The sequence below is a fragment of the Suncus etruscus genome, chromosome 4 (genome assembly GCF_024139225.1).
Source record: "Suncus etruscus isolate mSunEtr1 chromosome 4, mSunEtr1.pri.cur, whole genome shotgun sequence".
In the NCBI taxonomy this organism is placed as follows: domain Eukaryota; kingdom Metazoa; phylum Chordata; class Mammalia; order Eulipotyphla; family Soricidae; genus Suncus; species Suncus etruscus.
The window spans coordinates 132,224,947-132,246,452 of NC_064851.1; the positions used below are offsets into that span (position 1 = coordinate 132,224,947).

General features: G+C 36.7%; 1 protein-coding gene across 1 annotated transcript in view; it reads left to right on the forward strand.

The window, feature by feature from the left end:
- Positions 1–21,506, forward strand: part of ZDHHC2 (zinc finger DHHC-type palmitoyltransferase 2) — an 80,174-nt gene that overhangs the window by 18,057 nt on the left and 40,611 nt on the right. Inside the window, exons 2-3 of the mRNA XM_049772374.1 lie at positions 16,789–16,815; positions 18,187–18,281. Of these exons, the coding sequence (XP_049628331.1) occupies positions 16,789–16,815; positions 18,187–18,281 (122 nt within the window). The remainder of the gene's footprint in view (positions 1–16,788; positions 16,816–18,186; positions 18,282–21,506) is intronic.

The following is a 21,506-nucleotide window of genomic DNA, read 5'->3' on the forward strand; positions in this document are numbered from 1 at the left end:
TTAATTTTTCTACTTAATAAATGAGACAGTTAATCTTTGGTAGTAAAAATATACATATACTTATTGTCACAATGTAGGTAAGGTGTTTGCCTTGCTTGCAGCTAACCCCTATTTGATCTCCAGCCCCAGGTTGTCAAGGGTACTCACTGGCACAGAGCTAGGCATAACTCCTGAGTACCACTAGGTGTGACTTCAAAACCAAATATTATATATATAATGCATATTCTATATATACGTGCTCAAAGTTGTCTTTTGTAATATTAATAAAATTATCAGAGAAGGGGCCGGGCGGTGGCGCTAAAGGTAAGGTGCCTGCCTTGCCTGCGCTAGCCTTGGACGGACCGTGGTTCGATTCCCCGGCATCCCATATGGTCCCCCAAGCCAGGAGCAACTTCTGAGCACATAGCCAGGAGTAACCCCTGAGCGTTACCGGGTGTGGCCCAAAAACCAAAAAAAAAAAAAAAATTATCAGAGAAGGGGTGAAATAGCAAAGTAGAAGTGGGATTATTTTTCTTGCTTCCAATTAACATAGACATACATAAGAAAGATGAGTCATTACATTGGGCAGAATAGACTAAGATCATTCTAATTATAAATTATTGTGTGTGACTAATGAGGTGCTTTACAGATCCAAAAACTCCTACTTGGCCTTCCCTCCACTGTAGACAAATATTATATGAAAAGTAGGTGGAATTTGACTGTGTTGTGTCCACATACTTGCATGGTTCAAAGGAATCACTTAACTTCTCAAACCCAACCATATCCAATCCAGAGAAAGCCATCTGGAAAAAGAGTTGAGAAAATCTGGAACTGTGATGACTTGAGTTGAATTGTAGCCATGTACACATGGGAGGATGCTACAATATTGAACAGGAGAAGTAAACACACCTGCACTGAAATCCACACAAGCTGCTGCACTGAGAATCTTCTATTTTCATCTAGGCAGAGGGATTATAGGATTCCATTAAGTACACTTTGAAATGAGGCCACTAAGAGAAAAGGATCAGCCCTGAGATCAGGTTTCTTTATTTAAATATACCACTTATTATAGTCAATGGCTCTGAAATTGTCTTTTCCTTTTACCAAGGGAGTGTGAAGTACATTTTCTCAGGACCATAACCATGAGGCCAAATCTTTATATCCCTTTAAAACAAATAAAATTCAAAAGCCTCATAATAACTATTAAAATTCAACGAGTGTGCTTCTGGCCTTTACTTGGGAAAGTTCGATTTTATATTCTGCTTCTGCACAGTAGAGCTATTTAAATTTTTTTTTGTTTTTTTTTTTTGTTTGTTTGTTTTTTGGGCCACACCCTGTAACGCTCAGGGGTTACTCCTGGCTATGTGCTCAGAAGTTGCTCCTGGCTTGGGGGACCATATGGGACACCGGGGGATCGAACCGCGGTCCATCCAAGGCTAGCGCAGGCAAGGCAGGCACCTTACCTTTAGCGCCACCGCCCGGCCCCCGAGCTATTTAAATATTTAAAGCAACGATTTGGTTAAATTGGGAAAGAAATGTTGAAAAGGAGGGAAAAAACAGCTAATAGCTTCTAACCTGGAAGTTTGCCATTCAGGGCAGATATATGTTTCATCTCTCATCATTGCTGGAGGTCTTCAAGGATGGGTTATTCCCATATACCTGATGATAGTACAGACCTGAAGAATTATCCTCCTTTCCCTCTACTCCTGAAGAAGGAAGCCAGGAGCCCCATTCTATGCCCTCTCTTACCCTCTCATACTCATTGTAGGATACCAACCCTCTCCTCCTTTATCGAATGAACTCTCTAGTTCAACTCTCTACTGCTGCCCTGGGAGTAAACAAATATTTGAGTTCTTTGTACCCAGAGTTTTAAAAGGCTGTCTTTGTCTAAGTTGATTTATGGGAGAAGAGTGACTAGAAGACAGTGAAAACCCTGTTCTGCAGAGGGTCCCTCATGAGAAGTGTCAGAAAGCGATCTGAGAGCAACCACAGGCAGTTCCTTGGGCAGCTCAAAGTACTACTTGCCAGGGCAGCTGGAGGACACAGCGAAGATCTAGACTTAGATCTTACCTCTATGTGTGATATTAAGTAACATTATGAAAGTTATTTTACCATTGAGACTGTCTTCAGAACAACTGAAATGATGATAATACCATGCCTTACAAATTATTGTTAGGCTTAATTATTTGTAAAAGTTGTATTAAATTTGTCACAACCTCTCACATATAGTAAACATTTAAGAAATGAACTCACCCTGTAGTATATTCTTGACCCTTGTCTCCTGACTTTCTACTTTCCTGCCCTCCGATGTCTTCCTCACCCTCCCCTGCCTTTGTGAGCTGCTGAGTTTAAGACTGATGTATGTGAACCTAAGACTCTCAGATTCACAAATCGCCACCCTAATCTGATAAACTTCAGAATGTGACTGAATTTGGAGATAATATGTTTAAAGAAAGAATTTATTTTTAAGAGTGATCATTGTAATTGATGACTTTATTTGAAAAAGAAATTTGTAAATAAGAACTTTATAGAGATAAAATATTAATATACAGGAGACTTTGGTAATCTACACACCCAGGAGAGAGATCTTAGAAGAAACCAATGCTTCAGACACCTTAATCTTGAACTTCTAGGCTCCAAAGCTGGAAGGAAATACCTTTCGATTAGGCCATTCAGTTTGTAGCGTCTTCGTGAATAGACTGATCCAGGGCATTTCCAAAGACTTGACATGGGGTAAAATACCACTCTTACAGCTTAACAAATGCAAGAGTAGGAGGACACCCTGCCCATTGTAGGTGAAGGGGTGAGTTTAGAAATCTCAGCTCTAAAAGCTTCCCTTATTGGGAAATAACACTTTTTTGTGATATTGTTAATACTGTGTTTCAGATGAGTAATACATTAGACATGCTTTAAATGGCTAATCGGGATAGAATTATTTGCACAATTTTTCTGACCATAACCTAATGAAATTTCTTGTTAATATTGTCGAATATTTTTTCTTGTTCATTTCTGAATTTGGCATTTCATTTGGCATTTTAAAGACCTTTTCTTCAGAAAAATAAATTTCTCCAGCCTTTTGTTATTTTTTATGGTGGTTTAATAAATTCACAGTCTTAATCCATTGTAGTTTTATGGATATAAATTCTGGATTACAGGTGAAAGGATGTATTCTATTACCCCAGAAGTCCTATTCTCCCTTATTTCTGTAGCTTTTATGATACATTATTGTGTACATTTCAGATTCAGATCAGAATGCAAAAATGCTTAGCATCCAAGACATATAGACAAGGCCCAGAAAGTTACTTGGCCAATATAAACATTAAACAGGTGGCAAGACTGGTATTCAAACCTTGGTGGATGTGCATGAAAAAGAAACAAATAAAAACAATTAAAAGGGGCTGGGGTGGTGGCACAGAGTGGTAAGGCTCTGCGGTTTTATCCCCCGGCGTCCCATATGGTCCCCCCAAGCCAGGAGCAATTTCTGAGCGCATAGCCAGGACTAACCGCTGAGCATCACCGGGTGTGGTCAAAAAATTATAACTATTTAGTGCTAAAAATACTAAGTAATGCCCCTTATGCTTCATTTTGCTCTCCCTGGTATCATTATCCAAAGTTTATAATGTTCCAAAAATATTAAAATGAGATATTTTCAGAGCAATGATACCTTTATACAAATTTTCTTTCAGTATGCTTATTACTAATCTATTACTTGTTATTAATCACTTACTGTGCTTAATTTATAAATTAAGTCTTAAACCTAGTATGTATATTGGGGGGAAAAATACCATATATATGCTTTGAAACTGCTCAGGCAGGTATCCACTACGGGTCCTGGAAAAAATGCCCTAAAGGTAAGCTTGGGAGGCTGCCATACTGAATTACGCTTGCAGGGATAAACTGGTTGCATTCCTCTGTGAGAACTGACATTTTAAATTGCAACTTGGAAGATATCAAAGAATGAATCAACTATAGAACCTGGGTAAGAGAGTTTTGGCTAGACAAACACAGTACAGGTTGGTGTGTTCCAGAAACATAAGGTCATCCTTTCTGCAATAAAGTGGGCAAGAAGATGAGTGACAGAAATTATCCTCGAGAGCTAGGTTGAAGCTAGATGATGCTATTGACACATTAGAAGAAAGATAGGCCCTTATTGTGCATTCAGGCAATGTTTCCAAAGCTATGGAAAGCTTTCTTAGTGCGTGAGATGGCATTATGAGTTTATATTTTAAAAGAGATCATGTTTTTCTTGTTGTGAGATGCGTATTTTAGGAATTGTGTGGGGATCCAGTGAGGAGCATAGATGGCCTAGCACAGTGTTATGGTTCAGACTACTAAGGATGGTAGGTTTGGCATTTTTTATGGAAATGAGTGAGTTACAATTGGAAACTATGTATTCATGGTATATATCCTGTGCAATGAAGTCTTATCTTTATTCTTCATTTTTGTGCTGAAACTGCTATTCTGTCCTTGACAAAAGCAGTGCCTAGAAATCCTCTAAGAAATTTATATGTGGTATGAGTTTTTTCCCTAGATATTTAGGAGTCAATAATTTGAGGATGGGGGAACTGACGTTAATTTTAGAGCCAGAGAAAGCTTCAAGAGAAATTGTAGATTTAGTTTAAATTTGCAATTTGTTAAATTTTATTTAAAGTGAACCACAAAGAAGCTGAATAACATGATTAAAGTCAGACCTATTGGAAGCATAAGATTAGAATCTAGTTAAATGCAAATATAGAGGCTGTAGGGAAGGAGTACCAGTGACGCATTTATTTTGCACATTGATGTACTGCTGGAGGCTCACACTTTGCATAATTAACAAAAATTGCAGCACAGGTATCAGTGTGTTAAATTGCAAGGAAAGGTAAGTAGAGCTCAGGGCCGAAGAGATAGCACAGCGGTAGGGCATTTGCCTTGCACACAACCAACCAGGATGGACCTGGGTTCGATTCCTGGCATCCCATATGTTCCCCCCTACCCTGCCAGGAGCAATTTCTGAGCAGAGCCACCAGTAACCCCTAAAAACTGCCAGGTGTGGCCCAAAAACCAAAATAAATTTTTAAAAAAATGGTAAGCAGAGCTTATTAAGGAAATACATTCAAAACAGTTTTTGGAGGACAATCTGATTGAATATATTTTCCTGAGTTCTGTCACTAAGATGACTTAGCAGCAACATCATCATATTCTGGGAATCATTTGGCTTATGTCTTTTTTTCCTGAAACTGTTGTCTCTAATACTGTAAAAATGAACTAGAACTTCTCGGAAAGTGGTTTAAATGACAAAGGGTCCTGCTTCAAGAGGTCATCACAAGTCAATTTTATTATAGAATTCATTGTCGATGTGACAGTATTTCAAAAGGAGGGTGTTAATAATTTGTTAAAGCAATTTGAGCGCCACGATTTAGCAATGGAGTGTTGGTGATCTTTACAGGAGTGATAAAAGTGAAATCCAGGGTTGAAGGATTGAGGTGAAGTGGATTGAGACAGTGTCAGGCAATCAGTGGGCAGAGTGCATTGGGACAGTTGTTAAGGCAAGTTTTCCTGTATGACAGCTAGATAGGTCAAAGGAAGGATTTTGTCAGGACTGGAGTTATTAAAACCTAAATTTTCAGGCACTACTATATCTGTATTTGAAATACTTCTGTCACTTAACTGAAAAATTTTATAACTGTTTCTCATAACTGTTTCCTTGTTTTCTTAGTTTTAACCTCTACAGTGACTTCCAAAAATCTAAGTATTTTTAGCACAAGGATAGAATCTCATTTGCCACTTTATCCTCAATATTTTAAGTATATTACAGTTAATTGATGCTTTTGAATAAATGAATCAAATATAAGCAAAAACAAAAACAACTTGGGTACAAACTTACCTTTTAAGATTCATTCATTAGAATCAAATCTGTGTTTTGGGTATCTTTTATTATCAGCTTATATATGGGGGACTATAGTATACCTGTATCAGACTGAATTTGAAAGTAGCCTTATTTTTAATAGATACATTTACTACAGGTGAGCTAGATTTAATCACCGGCAGCTCACTGGATTGCTACTAATAAAGTAGTACACTTTTTTATAGAAAACTCTTAGTATATAATTGCAAAATAAATCTTCACACAATGAAATCACCACACATGAAGAAGTAGGGTAGCCATGAAGGATTACTAAACAAAGCCAGTGAGGAGAGAGTCATGGAGTCAGCAGCTTCTCCTTCTTAGTCTTTCCCCATGCCAAACCCAGACTGTCCTTTCTTTATTAGCCCAATACAAGATTCACCAGTATAGGGAAGGTCAAGTGATCCAGATGATCAAAGGGATAGGTTTAAAGAAAAGAGGAAGATGGGGGAATGACTTTGTTCTAGTTAATTGCTGGGTGTCATCTTACATATAATAATCAGGATTTAGATGTATTCCAGCTCTGAATCCCTGCTTTTTGATGTAGAATCAACTCTTAATATTTTTAGAGCTCTTTTACCTCATATGGCTAATGAGTAAGCTTATATATTTGGATTATAAATTTGGATAGGATTAGTTTTGTTTTATATTTTTAAAGTTATATTTGAGGAACTTACGTTTTCTCTGATAAATATGTACATATGTACTGTCATTACTTGAATATATATTTAATTTATTAATTGATAGTAATGAACTGAACTTGAGTACTGGTAGAAAATGTCAGCACATTTCTTCTTCATATTATATTTAAATCATATATGTAGGTTGTTATTTCACTTTGGCTCAATTATTTCAGCCTGGTGTTTGGTGACATAGTGTAAATGTAAGATACTGTGGAGATACTTTAAATTGTGACTAAACATTTAAGTCAGTATAATTCAAGTAATGTAGGCTACCTTCCTAATAATAAGTGGACCTCATCCAATTAGTTGAAGAGCCAAGAGCAAAGACTAAGGCTTCCTAAAGAATGAAACTGGCCTCTATGCTGTCTCAGATTCAATACTGCAGCATGACCTCTTCCCCTAGCTTACCAGCCTGCTGTGCAGATGTCAGAGTTCCCAGCTGCCAGAGCTATGAGAACCAATTCTTTAAAAACCATTTTCTCTCCATTCATATATATATGCATATATATGCTATGTATATATTTGAGATATATATGAGTGGGAATGGGAAGAGAGTTTGTGTTTGAGGAAATGAAATATGTGTATTTATATATAAAAATGCATGTTAAAACTTTTCATGCACACATACATTAATACACGCAAACTAGGACGGACACACACACACACACACACACACACACACACACACACACACACACACACACACATTGGCTCTGCTTCTCTGGAATTCCCTAGTATAGACATGTTGGGAAACTTTTTCTACACAGTGCCAGATAGGAAATCTTGGATTGTGCAGGCCAAATTGTCTCTGCCTGATTGCTAGCACTGCTACTGTAGCACTTAAATAAACAACTAAAGAAGCGGGATGCCTGTGTTCCACTTATAGTACAGTGGGTGGTTGCTTGCATTGCAGATGGCTCTCCTGGGCTCGATCCTTGGCATCCCAGTTGATTCTCTGAATCCACCAGGAGTAATTCCTGAGTTCAGAGTCAGGAATAAGACCTGAGTAGCACTTGGTGTACTCAAAGGATGTTTTTTCAAGTCAGATTCGGCTTTAGAAGCACCCTTTCATACATTTGGGTTTATTACCTTAAATATTTTTTGTGGGGGAGCCACACCCGGTGACGCTTAGGGGTCATTCCTAGCTATGTGCTCAGAATTCACCCCTGGCTTGGGGGACCATATGGGATGACGGGGATTGAACTGCGGTCCATCCTAGGCTAGCATGCGCAAGCAGACACCTTACACCCTGCGCCACCGCTCAGACCTCTACCTTGAAAGTTTTATCAAATTTTCATTTTGCATTTTTTGTTTTTACACAATTTTAAAATTGGTTTAGAATAGATAATTTTAAGACAAAAATTATCACTCCCAGAAAGAGTTAAAAGAGGGATCACATGTTTGTAAGCAGGAGGCCCAGGTTAGACTCCTGGCATGGCATGGTCACCTGAGCACCAATAAAAGGTCTCCTGAGCCCTGACAGATGTGGTCCCAAGCTCTCCCATTTCTAAAGTTATCACTTTTATAGTTTCTAAACTGATAATTGACCTGTTACCAATATCCTACTGTTTCTTAGACCAGTAATTCTTTAACTACAGTCTAGAAACCAGAGCCATAGATATAGGAAGTTTGAAAGCTACTGAACTGCCACCTGGTAATTGTTGATTCATGAACCAGTATGAAGGACAAGTGCTGGTCTTTAGGTACTAAAACAAACAAACAAACAAATAAATGATTGAGTCGGGAATACTGAAATAGACAGAAATGTCCACCAGAAAACAGAAATGACAATCCAGACTACCAGTATTGCAGACATATTCCAAGCTGCTATTTTTAAAGACCTGAATTTGCACTTGGCAATTACTCTATATACTACAGGTGTGCATAAAGTGATGCAATTTCTAGCACAATCTCAATAGTCGGACTCCTTGTTACCAGCTCTCTCTCTCTCTCACTCTCTCTTTTGCAATTTATCAGGGAAAAATCTCAAGTTTGGGAGGTATATTGGAAAGTTCAAAATCTGTAACAAAATAATGTTATAATAGATCATACTACAGAAGAAATTTATCATAATCAAAGGACAATATTAGGCAAATAACTTTTTGAAATTAAAAAAAAGTGACCTATTGTTTGTACTTAGATGGTCAAACAGATGTACAAATTTAAAACTATATTACTATTATTTTTTCTTTTTCTTTTTTACCACCACTATCGAGTCATAATTCCTTATTTTGACACCATAAAGGGCATTATGATGCATACCACTAACAGTTCATAGGTCAGAGTTGTGATGTCACAATGGACATTAAGAATGCATGCTACCGCTATGAGATCATAATTCACCATTGTGACATCACAAAGGACACGATGATGCAAACCACTACGAGATCATTATTAATTACTGTGATGTCATAATTTACATTTTATGTCCACCTCTATGAGGTTATAATTCATGGTTGTGTTCTTTATAATGCACACTACTTACTATAAGGTCATCATTCAAGTTTATGACATCACTATGAACATGATGCACAACACTATGAGGTCATATTTCAGGATTGTAAAGTCACAATGTGTCGCCTCTATGAGGTCATATTTCATGATTATGGCATCACACTGGAGTTTTTGATGCACAGTTCTATGAGGTCATAAATCATGGTTTTGACATCACAGAATCCTTTATGATGAACCACCATTATGAGATCATATTTGATGGTTGTGAGTTCACAATGAACAATATGATATGCCAAAACTATGATATCATAATTTATTATTGTAATGTCACAATGAATGATGTTATGGTACAACTATTAAGTTATAATTCAAGTTTGTGATATCACAATGGACAATATGATGCACACCACTATGAGATCATAAGAGAACAAGTGTGTCTTCACAGTGGATATTATAATGCAAAGAACTATGAGGTCAAAAGTCATGGTTGTGACTCACAGTGGGCATCAGGAAGTGCCACAATTATAAGATCATAATTCATGATTTTGACATCACAGAATCCTTTATTCTGCACCAATGTTTGTGGTCATATTTCATCATTATGATGTCACAGTGTTCATTTTGTGCCACCACAGTAAATCCATAATTTATGATTGTGGCATTACAGTGGACATGATGTGCACCTCTATGAGGTCATAATTTATGGTGACATCACAGACTCCTTTACAATGTGCCACAGTGAGGTCATATTTCATGGTTGTGATGTCACATGGATATTATGATACACATGACTATCAAGTCATAATTCATGATTATGAAGTCGCAGAGTTATGATACTCCACTATTATGAAGTCATATCACAATTGACATTTTGATGCATGCTTCTATGAGGTCATAATTCATGGATGTGATAGCACAGAAACTTTTTAGGTGAGCCACAATTTTGTGGTTGTGACGTCACAATGGAAAATACGATGTATCACCACTATCACATCATAACTAATGACTATTACATCAGATTGAGCTATATGATGCACATCACAATAAAGGATATAATTCAAGTTTAGTGATGTCACAATAGATAATATGAGGTGGACCACTATGATGACAAATAATTTATCATTGTGACTTTACAGTGGGATATTATGATGCATACCACTGAGGTCATAAAGTCATGGTTGTGATTGACACAATTCAACTAAAAACATGCCACCACTCTGATGTCATGATTCACCATTGTAATATGACAAGGACATTATGATGCACACTGCTATGAGGACATAATTTGTGATTGTGGCATCACAATGAACATTATGATGGGCACCTCTATGAGGTCATAATTCATGGTTGTAACATCTCAGAATCCTTTATGATGTGCTACAATTTGAGGTCATACTTCAAGGTTGTGACATCACATTGTGATATTATGATTTACAACACCATGTGGTCATGAAAACTACTTTGCTATGATAACAGCACTGCTCTTATTCCCGAGAATAAATTACACTTAGCTTCATTCAGATAAACATAAGACTTAGGACTTTGGTAAAAATAATTAATTTTTATTTGTTAAATTAAACAGGTACTGAACCTGAAGTGGAACTTTTTTTATTTTTGAGGGGGTTGGGTTTTGGGTCACATCCGGTGATGCTCAGGGGTTACTCTTGGCTCTGTGCTCAGAAATTGCTCCTGGCAGGCATGGGGGACCATATGGGATGCCGAGGATTGAACCTGGGTCCGTCCCAGGTTAGCAGTGTGCAAGGCAAACACCCTACTGCTGTGCTATCACTCCAGGTCCTGGAACTCACTTTTTTTAAAAAAAAACTTTATTTATTTATTGGTTAGTGGTCTCAAACTCATGGCCCACGGGCCGCAAATGGCCCTCCATACAACATTTTGTGGCCCTGCCCTAGAGGAATCTTTTTTTTGTTTTGTTTTAGTTGTTTGGGTCACACACCCCCAATGTTCAAGGCTTACTACTGACTTTGCACTCAAGGACCACCCCAACTTTGCCTCCTGTGACCCCCAGGTAAATTGAGTTTGAGACCCCTGGCTTAGGGGTTACTCCTGGCTCTACACTCAGAAATTGCCCCTGGCAGGCTAGGGGACCATAGGGAATCGAACCAGGTTCCTCCCCGGTCGGCCACATGCAAGGCAAATGCCCTACCGCTGTGCTATCTATCTCTCCAGCCCCCTCTCTTTTATGAGAAGTTTTTGCATGGACCATATCAAGAATGAAATTCAGGGCCCAAGAGATAGTACAGTGAGTAAGGTGTTTATCTTGCATGCCACTGGCCTGAATGCAATCTTCTGCGTCCTGAATGATTAACCAAATCTTCCAAGAGTGATTTCTGAGTTCAGAGTAATGGTGCACTGTTGGTTGTGGCTCATAACGTTTAAAAAATAAATCAAATAATTTTTTCTAATTAAAGGAGATATACACTTCCATGATTATTGCAGCATTACTCACAGTTGCCAAGTTCTCAAAACAAACTTAGGGCCTGTCAACAGATGTGTGGTTAAAGAACTAGTTCTCAAATGCTCTTCAGCTATTAAAAAATTATGGAGTTGGAGAGATAGCATGGAGGTAAGGCGTTTGCCTTTTATGCAGAAGGTCATCGGTTCGAATCCCGGCGTCCCATATGGTCCCCCGTGCTTGCCAGGAGCAATTTCTGAGCATGGAGCCAGGAGTAACCCCTGAGCACTGCTGGGTGAGACCCCAAAACCAAATATATATATATGTGTGTGTGTGTGTGTGTGTGTGTGTGTGTGTATACATATATATATATATAATATTCTGCCATTTGTATACCATTCTTTTTTTTTTTTGAGTTTTGAGTTTTGAGCCACACCCAGTGACACTCAGGTTACTCCTGGCTATGCGCTCAGAAATCGCTCCTGGCTTGGGGGACCATATGGGATGCCAGGGATAGAACCCAGGTCCATTCTGGGTCAGCTTCATGTAAAGCAACCACCCTACCACTGTGCTATTGCTCTGGCCCCTGTACAACATTCTTGGACCTAGGTAGGGAATAGTATAGTTAGTGAAATAAGTTGGATCATGAAAGACATTATTTCATGAATTACATGTAAATTATTTCACTCTTATATGGGACATAAACTCAAAAATGAAACAAATTTATGAAAACAATGAAACAAAAATGTTATTTTGTTATTTAATATATAATAAATCATAAAATTTTGTTTGTGTTAAACTCAACAAATACACCAGCTTCATTTGTAATTTTTATAACAGATGTGGGATTGTGTCCAGAATATATAAAACCTTTCTAGTAAGTAAAAGAAAAGTAAACCAGAAAAATTTATTTGATAAAATCATGCAATTTGCTGCAATTTAGAGAATATCATGTTAAGTGAAGTAACTCAGAAGAAGGACAAATATCAGATAATCTTACTTACCTTTTGGGAATAAAGTAAAGGAATACAAGGTATTTAGGGGAAAGATACATATATTACTGTTAGCCCCAGATTATAGAAATGAAGACACAGAAGCAAAGAGATGAGGGGAGTAACAAAAAGATGAGAGTAACAAAAGCAGGATTCAGGGCCCTTGGTCAAACTGATAGTATAAAGATGTGCTGTATTGTGTCTATGTATCTAAACAAGAGAGCAAACACTGTGCACCAGAAATCCAATCTATTATATTCAGGCTAGAAAGATAGTGCAGCAGGTAGGGCACTTGACTTGTGTGCTCCTGACCTAGGTTTGATCCACAGCAACCCATATGGTCCCCCAACCACCACCAAGGGTAATTGCTGGGTGCAGAAGCAGGATTTAGCCCTGAGTGTTTGTCACTGGGTGTGTCCCCGAAGCAAAACAAAATTTAAAAAGTGCTTCTCCAAGAGGGAGTTTGGGAGGGAAACTAGGTATTGTTGGAGGGAAGGTGACAGGTGGGATTTAGAACAATGTATGCCAGATACTGAACTATGAATAACTTTGTAAACCACCATGCCTTAATAAAAAAAATTAATTCACTTAGGAGAGATTAGAGAAAAAAAATCATTGTATTTTCAAAACAATGCTGGGGCCCAGAGAGATGATAAAGGGATTAAGTTGCTTGCCTTGCATACAACTGACTCCAGCACCACAACCATCCCTGAGCACTGTCAGAAGTGACCCATCTGCACTGAGCACTGCCAGGTGTTTGGTGTGGCCTCAGAACTGCCTCACCCTCCTGCCAAAAGGTGAACTTTCAAACTAATGATCAGGAAACATAAAAGCATTTTGGAGCCAAGATTAAGAACAAAAATTGTTGATGGAATTAAAGATTTATTTATAGGAAATTTGGTAGTATAATCTTTTTGGGAGTGTGATTGTAAATATTTTAGATTTTCACAACTTACTCTATACATGTTACTGAAATTACCAAAAGCATATAGCATATAACCATGTTTAACTTGTTTAATTAAGAGAAATAGGCAATTTTTGGATTTAAAGTACCTTTAAAACATATTAAAATAGGGCTGGAGTGATAGTACAGCAAGCCAGGAGTGATTTCTGAGCACAGAACAAGGAGTAAGTAACCCCTGAATGTTACAGGGTGTGGCCCCAAAACAACAACAACAAAAATAAACAGCTTAAAACGAAAAACTTTTATTGGATATTTATCTAGCTAAATAGCAGTGATCCAAGTAAAAAATTATTATCATGGTCCAGAGCGATAGTGCATTGGTAGGGCGTTTGCCTTGTATGCGGCTGACCCAGGACGGACCTCAATTTGATCCCCAGCGTTCCATATGGTCCCACAAGCCAGGAATGATTTCTGAGCACATAGCCAGGAGTAATTGCTAAACATCACCAGATGTGGCCCAAAAACCCAAATATATAAATTATCAATCCATGCTAACTGTACTTTTTATTATTTATTTTATTTTGAAATATGTGTGAATGATAGCATTAGTTTACATTTTTATATATTTTAGGAATATGATTTCATATCTCTTCAAAATGTATTTTCCCATATCAAAGTCACAGTATCCCTCCACCACAGTCCATTCTGTTCAACCATCTCCCAACTCGGGCCAGTTCTGTGCTGGTATTCTAGGGTTTGTTTGCATTTTACTTTCTTTGCTGCCTTGCTTTGTTTCTTTTAAATGCTATATATTAGTGAGGTTATCCAATATCTTTTTCTATCTTCTGATTCTTCCTCTTCCACTTAACACTGCTTTCTCCAGTATTAACTACATTGCAATAAAAGGTAAGATTACACCTTTATATATATATGTTTTATATATATATATGTTTTATATATATATATATGTTTTATATATATATATATATATATATATTTGAATAGTATTCTATTGTGAATCCAAAACATATCTTCACTCATATGTTATTGGGCACTGGGTTATTTGCAGCAAATACAATATTTACTTTTGTAAATAATGCTACCATAAATATAGGTATTATATAATTTTTTTCAAATTAGTTTTATTCTTCAAATAGATATGTAGGAATGGAATTGCTGGATCACAAAGTAGTTGTATTTTAAATTTACTGGGAAATGATCTACCATTTTGCCAGAGGAACTAAATCTTTTTATGTTTTTCGCTAACTGAAGGAGTTTATTTCTCTACATGCCTACCAGCACTTGTTCTTTTCAGCTGGGTTTTGATGTAAGCTATACTCATAAATGGGAGGTGATATCTCTTTACTAATTTGATTCACATTGATAATAATGAAATTAATTTTCCATGTACCTTTTAACCATCTGCATGTTTTGTTTGGTGAAATGTTAAAAGTGCTTTTAAATTCTTCATTTTTTTCAATGCTAAAAGCTTAAATAATAGGTTAGCAAATACATTTACTTTAAACACCAGCACCTCTGAAATTAAAGGTCATTTTGCACAAATGAAATAAAAATTCTTGTTTGTTTTCCTAGATGAGCTTCGTCTATCTTCAGAGGAAATTTTGAACAAGGCATCAGTTATATCTAATTTTAGAGCACATTTGAAAGTACTTTTTAAAAAGCAGTGGCCAAGTCACTCTAAAAGATAAGTTTTCTCAGGGTCTTTCTTCAGCCCTCACTTAGATTCACTTTGGATGCTGTGATAAAGTGAACTCTGACTCCCTAGGATCTAATTTAAAATCATACTTGTGAACTAGCTATTTGTAAATCAAAGATCATGTGTATCTGCCTGCCCTGGTCACAAAAAGGTTAGAGGAATTGAAAGTCTAGGAAATATTTAAAGAAGCCACATCAGTTTGATGAGATATCTAAAAATCAAATATTATTTGCCCTAAAAAAGAACATTTTAGAGGGACACAATACTTTGGATATGTGGAACTCAAAAGCGTTTAGGTTTTGTTTATTGCTGCATGTTGAAAGCTTAAGTATGTGGGTAGAAGTCACAGGAAGCAAACTTCTTTTTATATAAAATTTTTATTTAAGCACCATGATTACAAGCATGATTATAGTTGGGTTTCAGTCATAAACAGAACACCCCCCCTTCACCAGTCCAACATTCCCATCACCAATGCCCCCACCTCTCCTCCCCAACCCTTGCCTGTATTCGAGACAGGCATTCTACTTCTCTCATTCATTAACATTGTCATGATAGTTGTTAGTGTAGTTATTCCCTAACTGCACCACTACTCTTTGTGGTGAGCTTCATATTGTGAGCTGGTCCTTCCAGCCCTCATCTCTATTGTCTCTGAGGATTATTATAATAATGTCCTTAATTTTTTTTAAAACCCATAGATGTGTGAGACTATTCTGTGTTTATCTCTCTCCCTCTGACTTATTTCACTCAACAGAAAGCAAACTTTAACACAAATCTTACCATTCTTAAAGCATTCCAATAGCAGATGGACTCCTTTACAATTCTGGGCTCTTGCCAGCAATAAAAGAGCCTAAATTGATGCCTATAATTTTCTTGGGAAGGAGGTTGGTTAGATCGGTTAATCTTAGAGACATTACCCTCTGATTTCATGAATTCTTAAGACTATGAAATTACATTCTAGAGTTTAGGAAATTATCCTTCTTTCAAAATAAATGGCATGCTTATTTACATACATAACTCAAGTCAAATTTTGCTCCAGTAGTCATAAGACCAAACCTTTCTTCCATAAGTCATGGGTACAAAGAGAGAAAGTCTAAATGAGAAAGGAAACAAGAGAACAGTATGAGGCAAGGAAACTTTGCCTGAATCTCTGATATAGTTTCTTATCCCAACTTCTATACTTATGTGGTCCCAGAACTTATCTGTCTGCTTCCTTGAGTTGCTTACAACTTCTCAGGGATGGCAGTTTCTCAGGCACATTGACTGGGACCCTCATTGTACCAGGGAGCAATTATCTTTGGGCACAAGAATCTGTACCTATAAAAATTTGACAAAGATAAGTGTGTGCTGAGGACACAACTCTGATTTCTGGAGACCTAGTTAGATATTGCCTAACTTACAAAGAGCAGTCACTGTCTCTGAAAATCTAGTGACCTGTAGAACATTGTTTTTCTCTGAACTCTGCAGTTGGAAGGAAAGCAGAGAAACCTGTGGCTAGCAGAGTGAGATCTGATAGTCTTTGTTTTTTTCCTGCATGGGTTCCAGCTAATGTGCCGAGACAAGGTTGAATCTTCCTGTCTGTCTGTTCAGAACTCGCCTCTTTTCTAAAGAAATTTGAAAACATTTTAAGGAATTTTGGTCTGAAGATGAACCAAATTATGAAACCTACAAGGGAACCTTATATAGATAGACTCTGTTGGTTCAGTTTGCTATAAGCTTCCTACACACTGTTACCTATTTCTTTTTTCTTTTTTTCTAGTGTCCATGGAAAATATAGGAGAACAAGGTAATATATTATTGTTTCAAATATAATGTCTTTTTAAACATGGATTGATAAAATTATGATTCATTTGCTTTGTTGCAAGGAATGAATTAATATTCTTCCAGAATGTGGAGATAGACAGGGTTAATGAAACCTAATGTTTTTAGTCCCCATACTAAATTTTCTTGGCAGCTTGGCAAAGAATTCTGCACTGAATGGGAGTAATTGTTACAAAGGTTCTTGTGGCTTTGAGATACAGGAGTACCAATAATTTTCTGGCTAAGCTCACGGTATTACTCCATACCTGAGTCACCCAGAATAATTCATTAAAAATGTCACTGACTTTAATTGTTGCACACTGATTTAAGTATCTTATTGGGTTACTTAATTTTTTGTGTGTGTGTGGTTTTTGGGTCACAACCAGCAGTGCTCAGGGGTTATTCCTGGCTCCAGGCTCAGAAATTGCTCCTGGCAGGCACGGGGGACCATATGGGACGCCAGGATTCGAACTGATGACCTCCTGCATGAAAGGCAAACTACCTTACCTCCATGCTATCTCTCAGCCCCAGGGTTACTTAATTTTTAACGATTTTATAAATATCACTACTGTCATTCTTTTAAAAATTGAAATTCTCTGTTAAAATTAAAAAGACCAAAACATGCTATATTACGTTTTTATATTTCATTCAACATCCTACAATGTTAAATTATAAATGTGATGTTCAGAATTGATCTTCAACGTTGTAGATAGCATTTATATCTTATATTTGTTACTTTAAAATACCACAAAAAGTATGTTTATACACATTTCCTGAATAATGTATTCAGAATGCTTCCCTTGCCTATTGTCTAAGGTCATAAATAAGGATACTTGAGCTTCTATAGGAGGAAATCTCTCTTTACCAGCTGGCTTCTGTTTAAATACATTGTCATTAAAACAATTAGGGTCACAAATTTGATCCTAGTAAGGCAGAGAAGCAAACAGCTCATCAAACAAAAATTGCTTTTGTTATTCTCTCAGTAATACAGAATTCTTTAAAGCCTGAAAGTTTTCATTTTATCACTTAGAGTTTCAAGTATTACTGCCTTCTTTTGAAATTTTAAGAAAATTCCTTGTTAATCATTTTAAAATTAGTTGGGTCTGTACACATTGGGAGAGTTTTAATTATGGGCATAGATCTAATTAGCATTATTAGAAACATTTTCAAACTCTTGTCTTTAGGTATAAAAGATACCTGCTAAAGTGTGTTTATTCCAGCATAATATAAGAAAACTATTTACAATAATAAGACTTCAAAATAAAATGTATTTACTATAAATGATATTTTTTTAATTTTAGAAGCAGATATTTTATGATTTTAATATTTGATTATTATTTGTGTTTTCTCATTTTAGTTGTGTGCCTGATTGCCTATCATCTACTTTTTGCAATGTTTGTCTGGTCATATTGGAAAACTATTTTTACATTACCAATGAATCCTTCAAAAGAAGTAAGTTAAAATGTTAATAAAGTTGTTTTCACAAAGGATATCAACAATTCTCTTTGAAGAGTAAATTTTTTAATTAACATTTCAAATGTGTTGACTGAATGATATTTATATTAATGTATCTGTATTTGCTTGAACTTTCACTGAGTAAATATTGTTTTTTGTACTAGTTGAGTATTTCTAATATTATGTGTTTCATTTCTTTCTTTTTTTTTTTTTTTTTTTTTTGGTTTTTGGGCCACACCTGGCGTTGCTCAGGGGTTACTCCTGGCTGTCTGCTCAGAAATAGCTCCTGGCAGGCACAGGGGACCACATGGGACACCAGGATTCGAACCAACCACCTTTGATCCTGGATCGGTTGCTTGCAAGGCAAACACCGCTGTGCTATCTCTCCGGGCCCTATGTGTTTCATTTCTAGTGTAGAGTTTGATACCAGATTAGAGACATGACTTGAGACTTGGTTATAATTATCATACTAAAGGTATATTAGTTAACTGTCAGCTACCAGTAACTACAAAAAGAAAATAACTAAATAATCTCTTTATTTCAAGCCTGAGTCTAGTTCGTAGCTGCCATCTTGTTGCTTTGCCAGTGTAGCTTCGATTCCCAGCATCCTTCCAGGCCTAAGCAGGATGCTTCAGTTCTAGTCATTAGGTGTACATTTCAGCCAACAATTCAGAGATGGTGGTAAAAAGGAAAAGAAATAAATGTCCTTCTCTTTAGGGACGTTTTGTGGAAGTTTCTGGGGATGTCATTTGCACTTATATTTAGAGGATAGTAATATATACACATCTAATTGCAAAATAGACCGAGAGTGAAGTTTTTTTATTCTTCATGGCTATGTTAAACATATAAGAATCAGGGAAAAATTAGGATGAGGAGTAGTCTCAGCTGATGATGGTTTTTCATAAAGTAGTATGATCAAATTGACATTTTAAAGTGATCATCCGGCAATTTTATTTTTGGTTCCACCGTACTGGTTCAAGCTTGTTGGAACAAAGGACTAGGCATAACTTTCTTATTTTTGTATTCTTTGTATTTAGTTAAGTAAATATTTGTTAAATAGAGATGATATACAAATGATGATATAAGAGATGAATAAGAATGCTAGTTTTTTTGTTTCGTTTTTTAATTTTTATAAGTGAACCAAGTAAATTATGAGTCTTTCACAGTAATATTTAAGGTACATAGTGACAATGAATCAGGGCCATTCCCACCACTAGTGTTGTCCTCCCTCCACCCCTTTTCCCAGCATGTGTCCCATATCTTCCTCATTTGCCCCATGGACTGCTAGTGTAACTGCTCCCCTCTGTGTATAGCTTGTATAGCTTGTTGTAGTTTGTTGTCGTTGACTTTGGGTTTGGTGTTTGAGTCTGATCATTTTTTATTTCTACTGATCATCTGACTATTTGGTCCTGGTACCATCCATTTATTTTTCCCTCAATTTATGAGGCAGAACAAGATGAGACTGCTATTTTTTGTTAGACCAACTTATTCTTTTTCATTTTTTTTTGTTTTGTTTTTGAACCACACTTGGTGACACTCGAGGGTTACTCCTGGCTATGTGCTCAAAAATCACTCCTGGCTTGGGGGACCATATGGGAAACTGGGGAATCGAACCATGGTTTGTCCTATATTAGTGCATGTAAGGCAAACAGCCTACCACTTGCGCCACCATTCTGGCCCCCAAATCACTTTTTCAAAAAGAAAAAAATCAGAAGTTAAGGCGTTTGCCTTGCATGCCATCCACCCTGGCTTGATCCCAGATACCACATATATGGTCCCCTTAGTATCAAGTGAAGTGATCCCTGAGTAGAGAATCAGAAATAAGCCTTGAACACCTCTGGATATGATCTGCACCCCTCTCAAAGTGAAGTGAGGCATTATCTAGGTATCAATATAATTTGTTTCATGTAGTTAAATGTTTGAAATGCAAATGTTGGCAAAAAGCCAATTAGTATGTTAGATAACCTAGAAAGAGATTTTAGAGAAGCCACAGATATTTACCTAGAATTAATGGTAAACAGCATAGAATTTATTAGTTGTGGCTATTTTTCTTCTCTTATTATTATTATTATTATTATTATTATTATTATTATTATTATTATTATTATCCTTTTCCTACTCCTTTTCTCCCTCCAAATTTATTTGCTTCTTACTGAAGCAAAAAAAGGTCAACTTCTTTGATATATGATCTGATCCCCTCTGTGGTTCCTATGATCATCCCAAATACCTTTACTTCTGACATCTTGTTTGAATTGCACTTATGAAGTTCTCTGTAAAAAATGGCTCCTTGATAGTTCTACTGATTCTTCCACATAAGAAACTGAAGTTACCTCTTCTTTTTCCTCTCCTGTCTCATTTCATTGTGCTCATAGGACAGCATGTTGACTCCTCCTCCTTCCTCACCATCCCCAACACCAGACCCTACAGATATGTTCAGTTCCTAATTTTTCATTTTTTAGTTCCACCTTCTTTCTTTCTCTCCTTTGTTTCCTTCCTTCTTTCTTTCTTTTTTGCACTATGATATTAAAAATATTGGAGTTATTTTTAGCTCACATTTAGTTTACCAATTCTGTAAACCACATTGGGAAGTCAATGTATGTCGACACATGTAAGTTTGTGTAATCTTCTACTACCTTCCTGGGGCAAACCACTGTCAGGTCTTCCTTTTGTATTTTCACTTTACTCCTAAAAGGCTTCCTTTCTTCTCTCCCAGTTCTGTTTGAATTTTCAACATGGTGATCTTTTCAAAGTACAAGTCAGATGATATCATTCTTCTGCACAGAACTTTCCTGTTTTCTCTTAGAGCTCTCTTAGAGTAAAAGAAACTAATTTCTTGGTAGTATAAAGGCTGCCCCTAGCCTCACCTCACACTACCTTTTCACCCCCCTTTAGTCTTGATCAGAGTGACTGTTTCACTGTTCCATTAGCTTGGTAAGGCTGTGTATTTTTTAGGGACCTAGAAAATAACTTTCTGGTGCTCTTTCCACAGCTCATTTCATGACCAGGTCCTTCACTTTTTTTCTTATCTTCATATCTGTCCCAGTAGCACTTTTGCTGTGAGGTCTTCACAATCACTCTATAAAACAGCAAAAGCATAGCCCTAGCATTTTCTACCAACCTTACCTAATTGCATTTTCTCTGTAATGTGTCATCCTATAACACATTCTAAGTTCTTTTTCTTTAATACATCCTAGTAGATAAGCTCTGAATTGACATTAACTT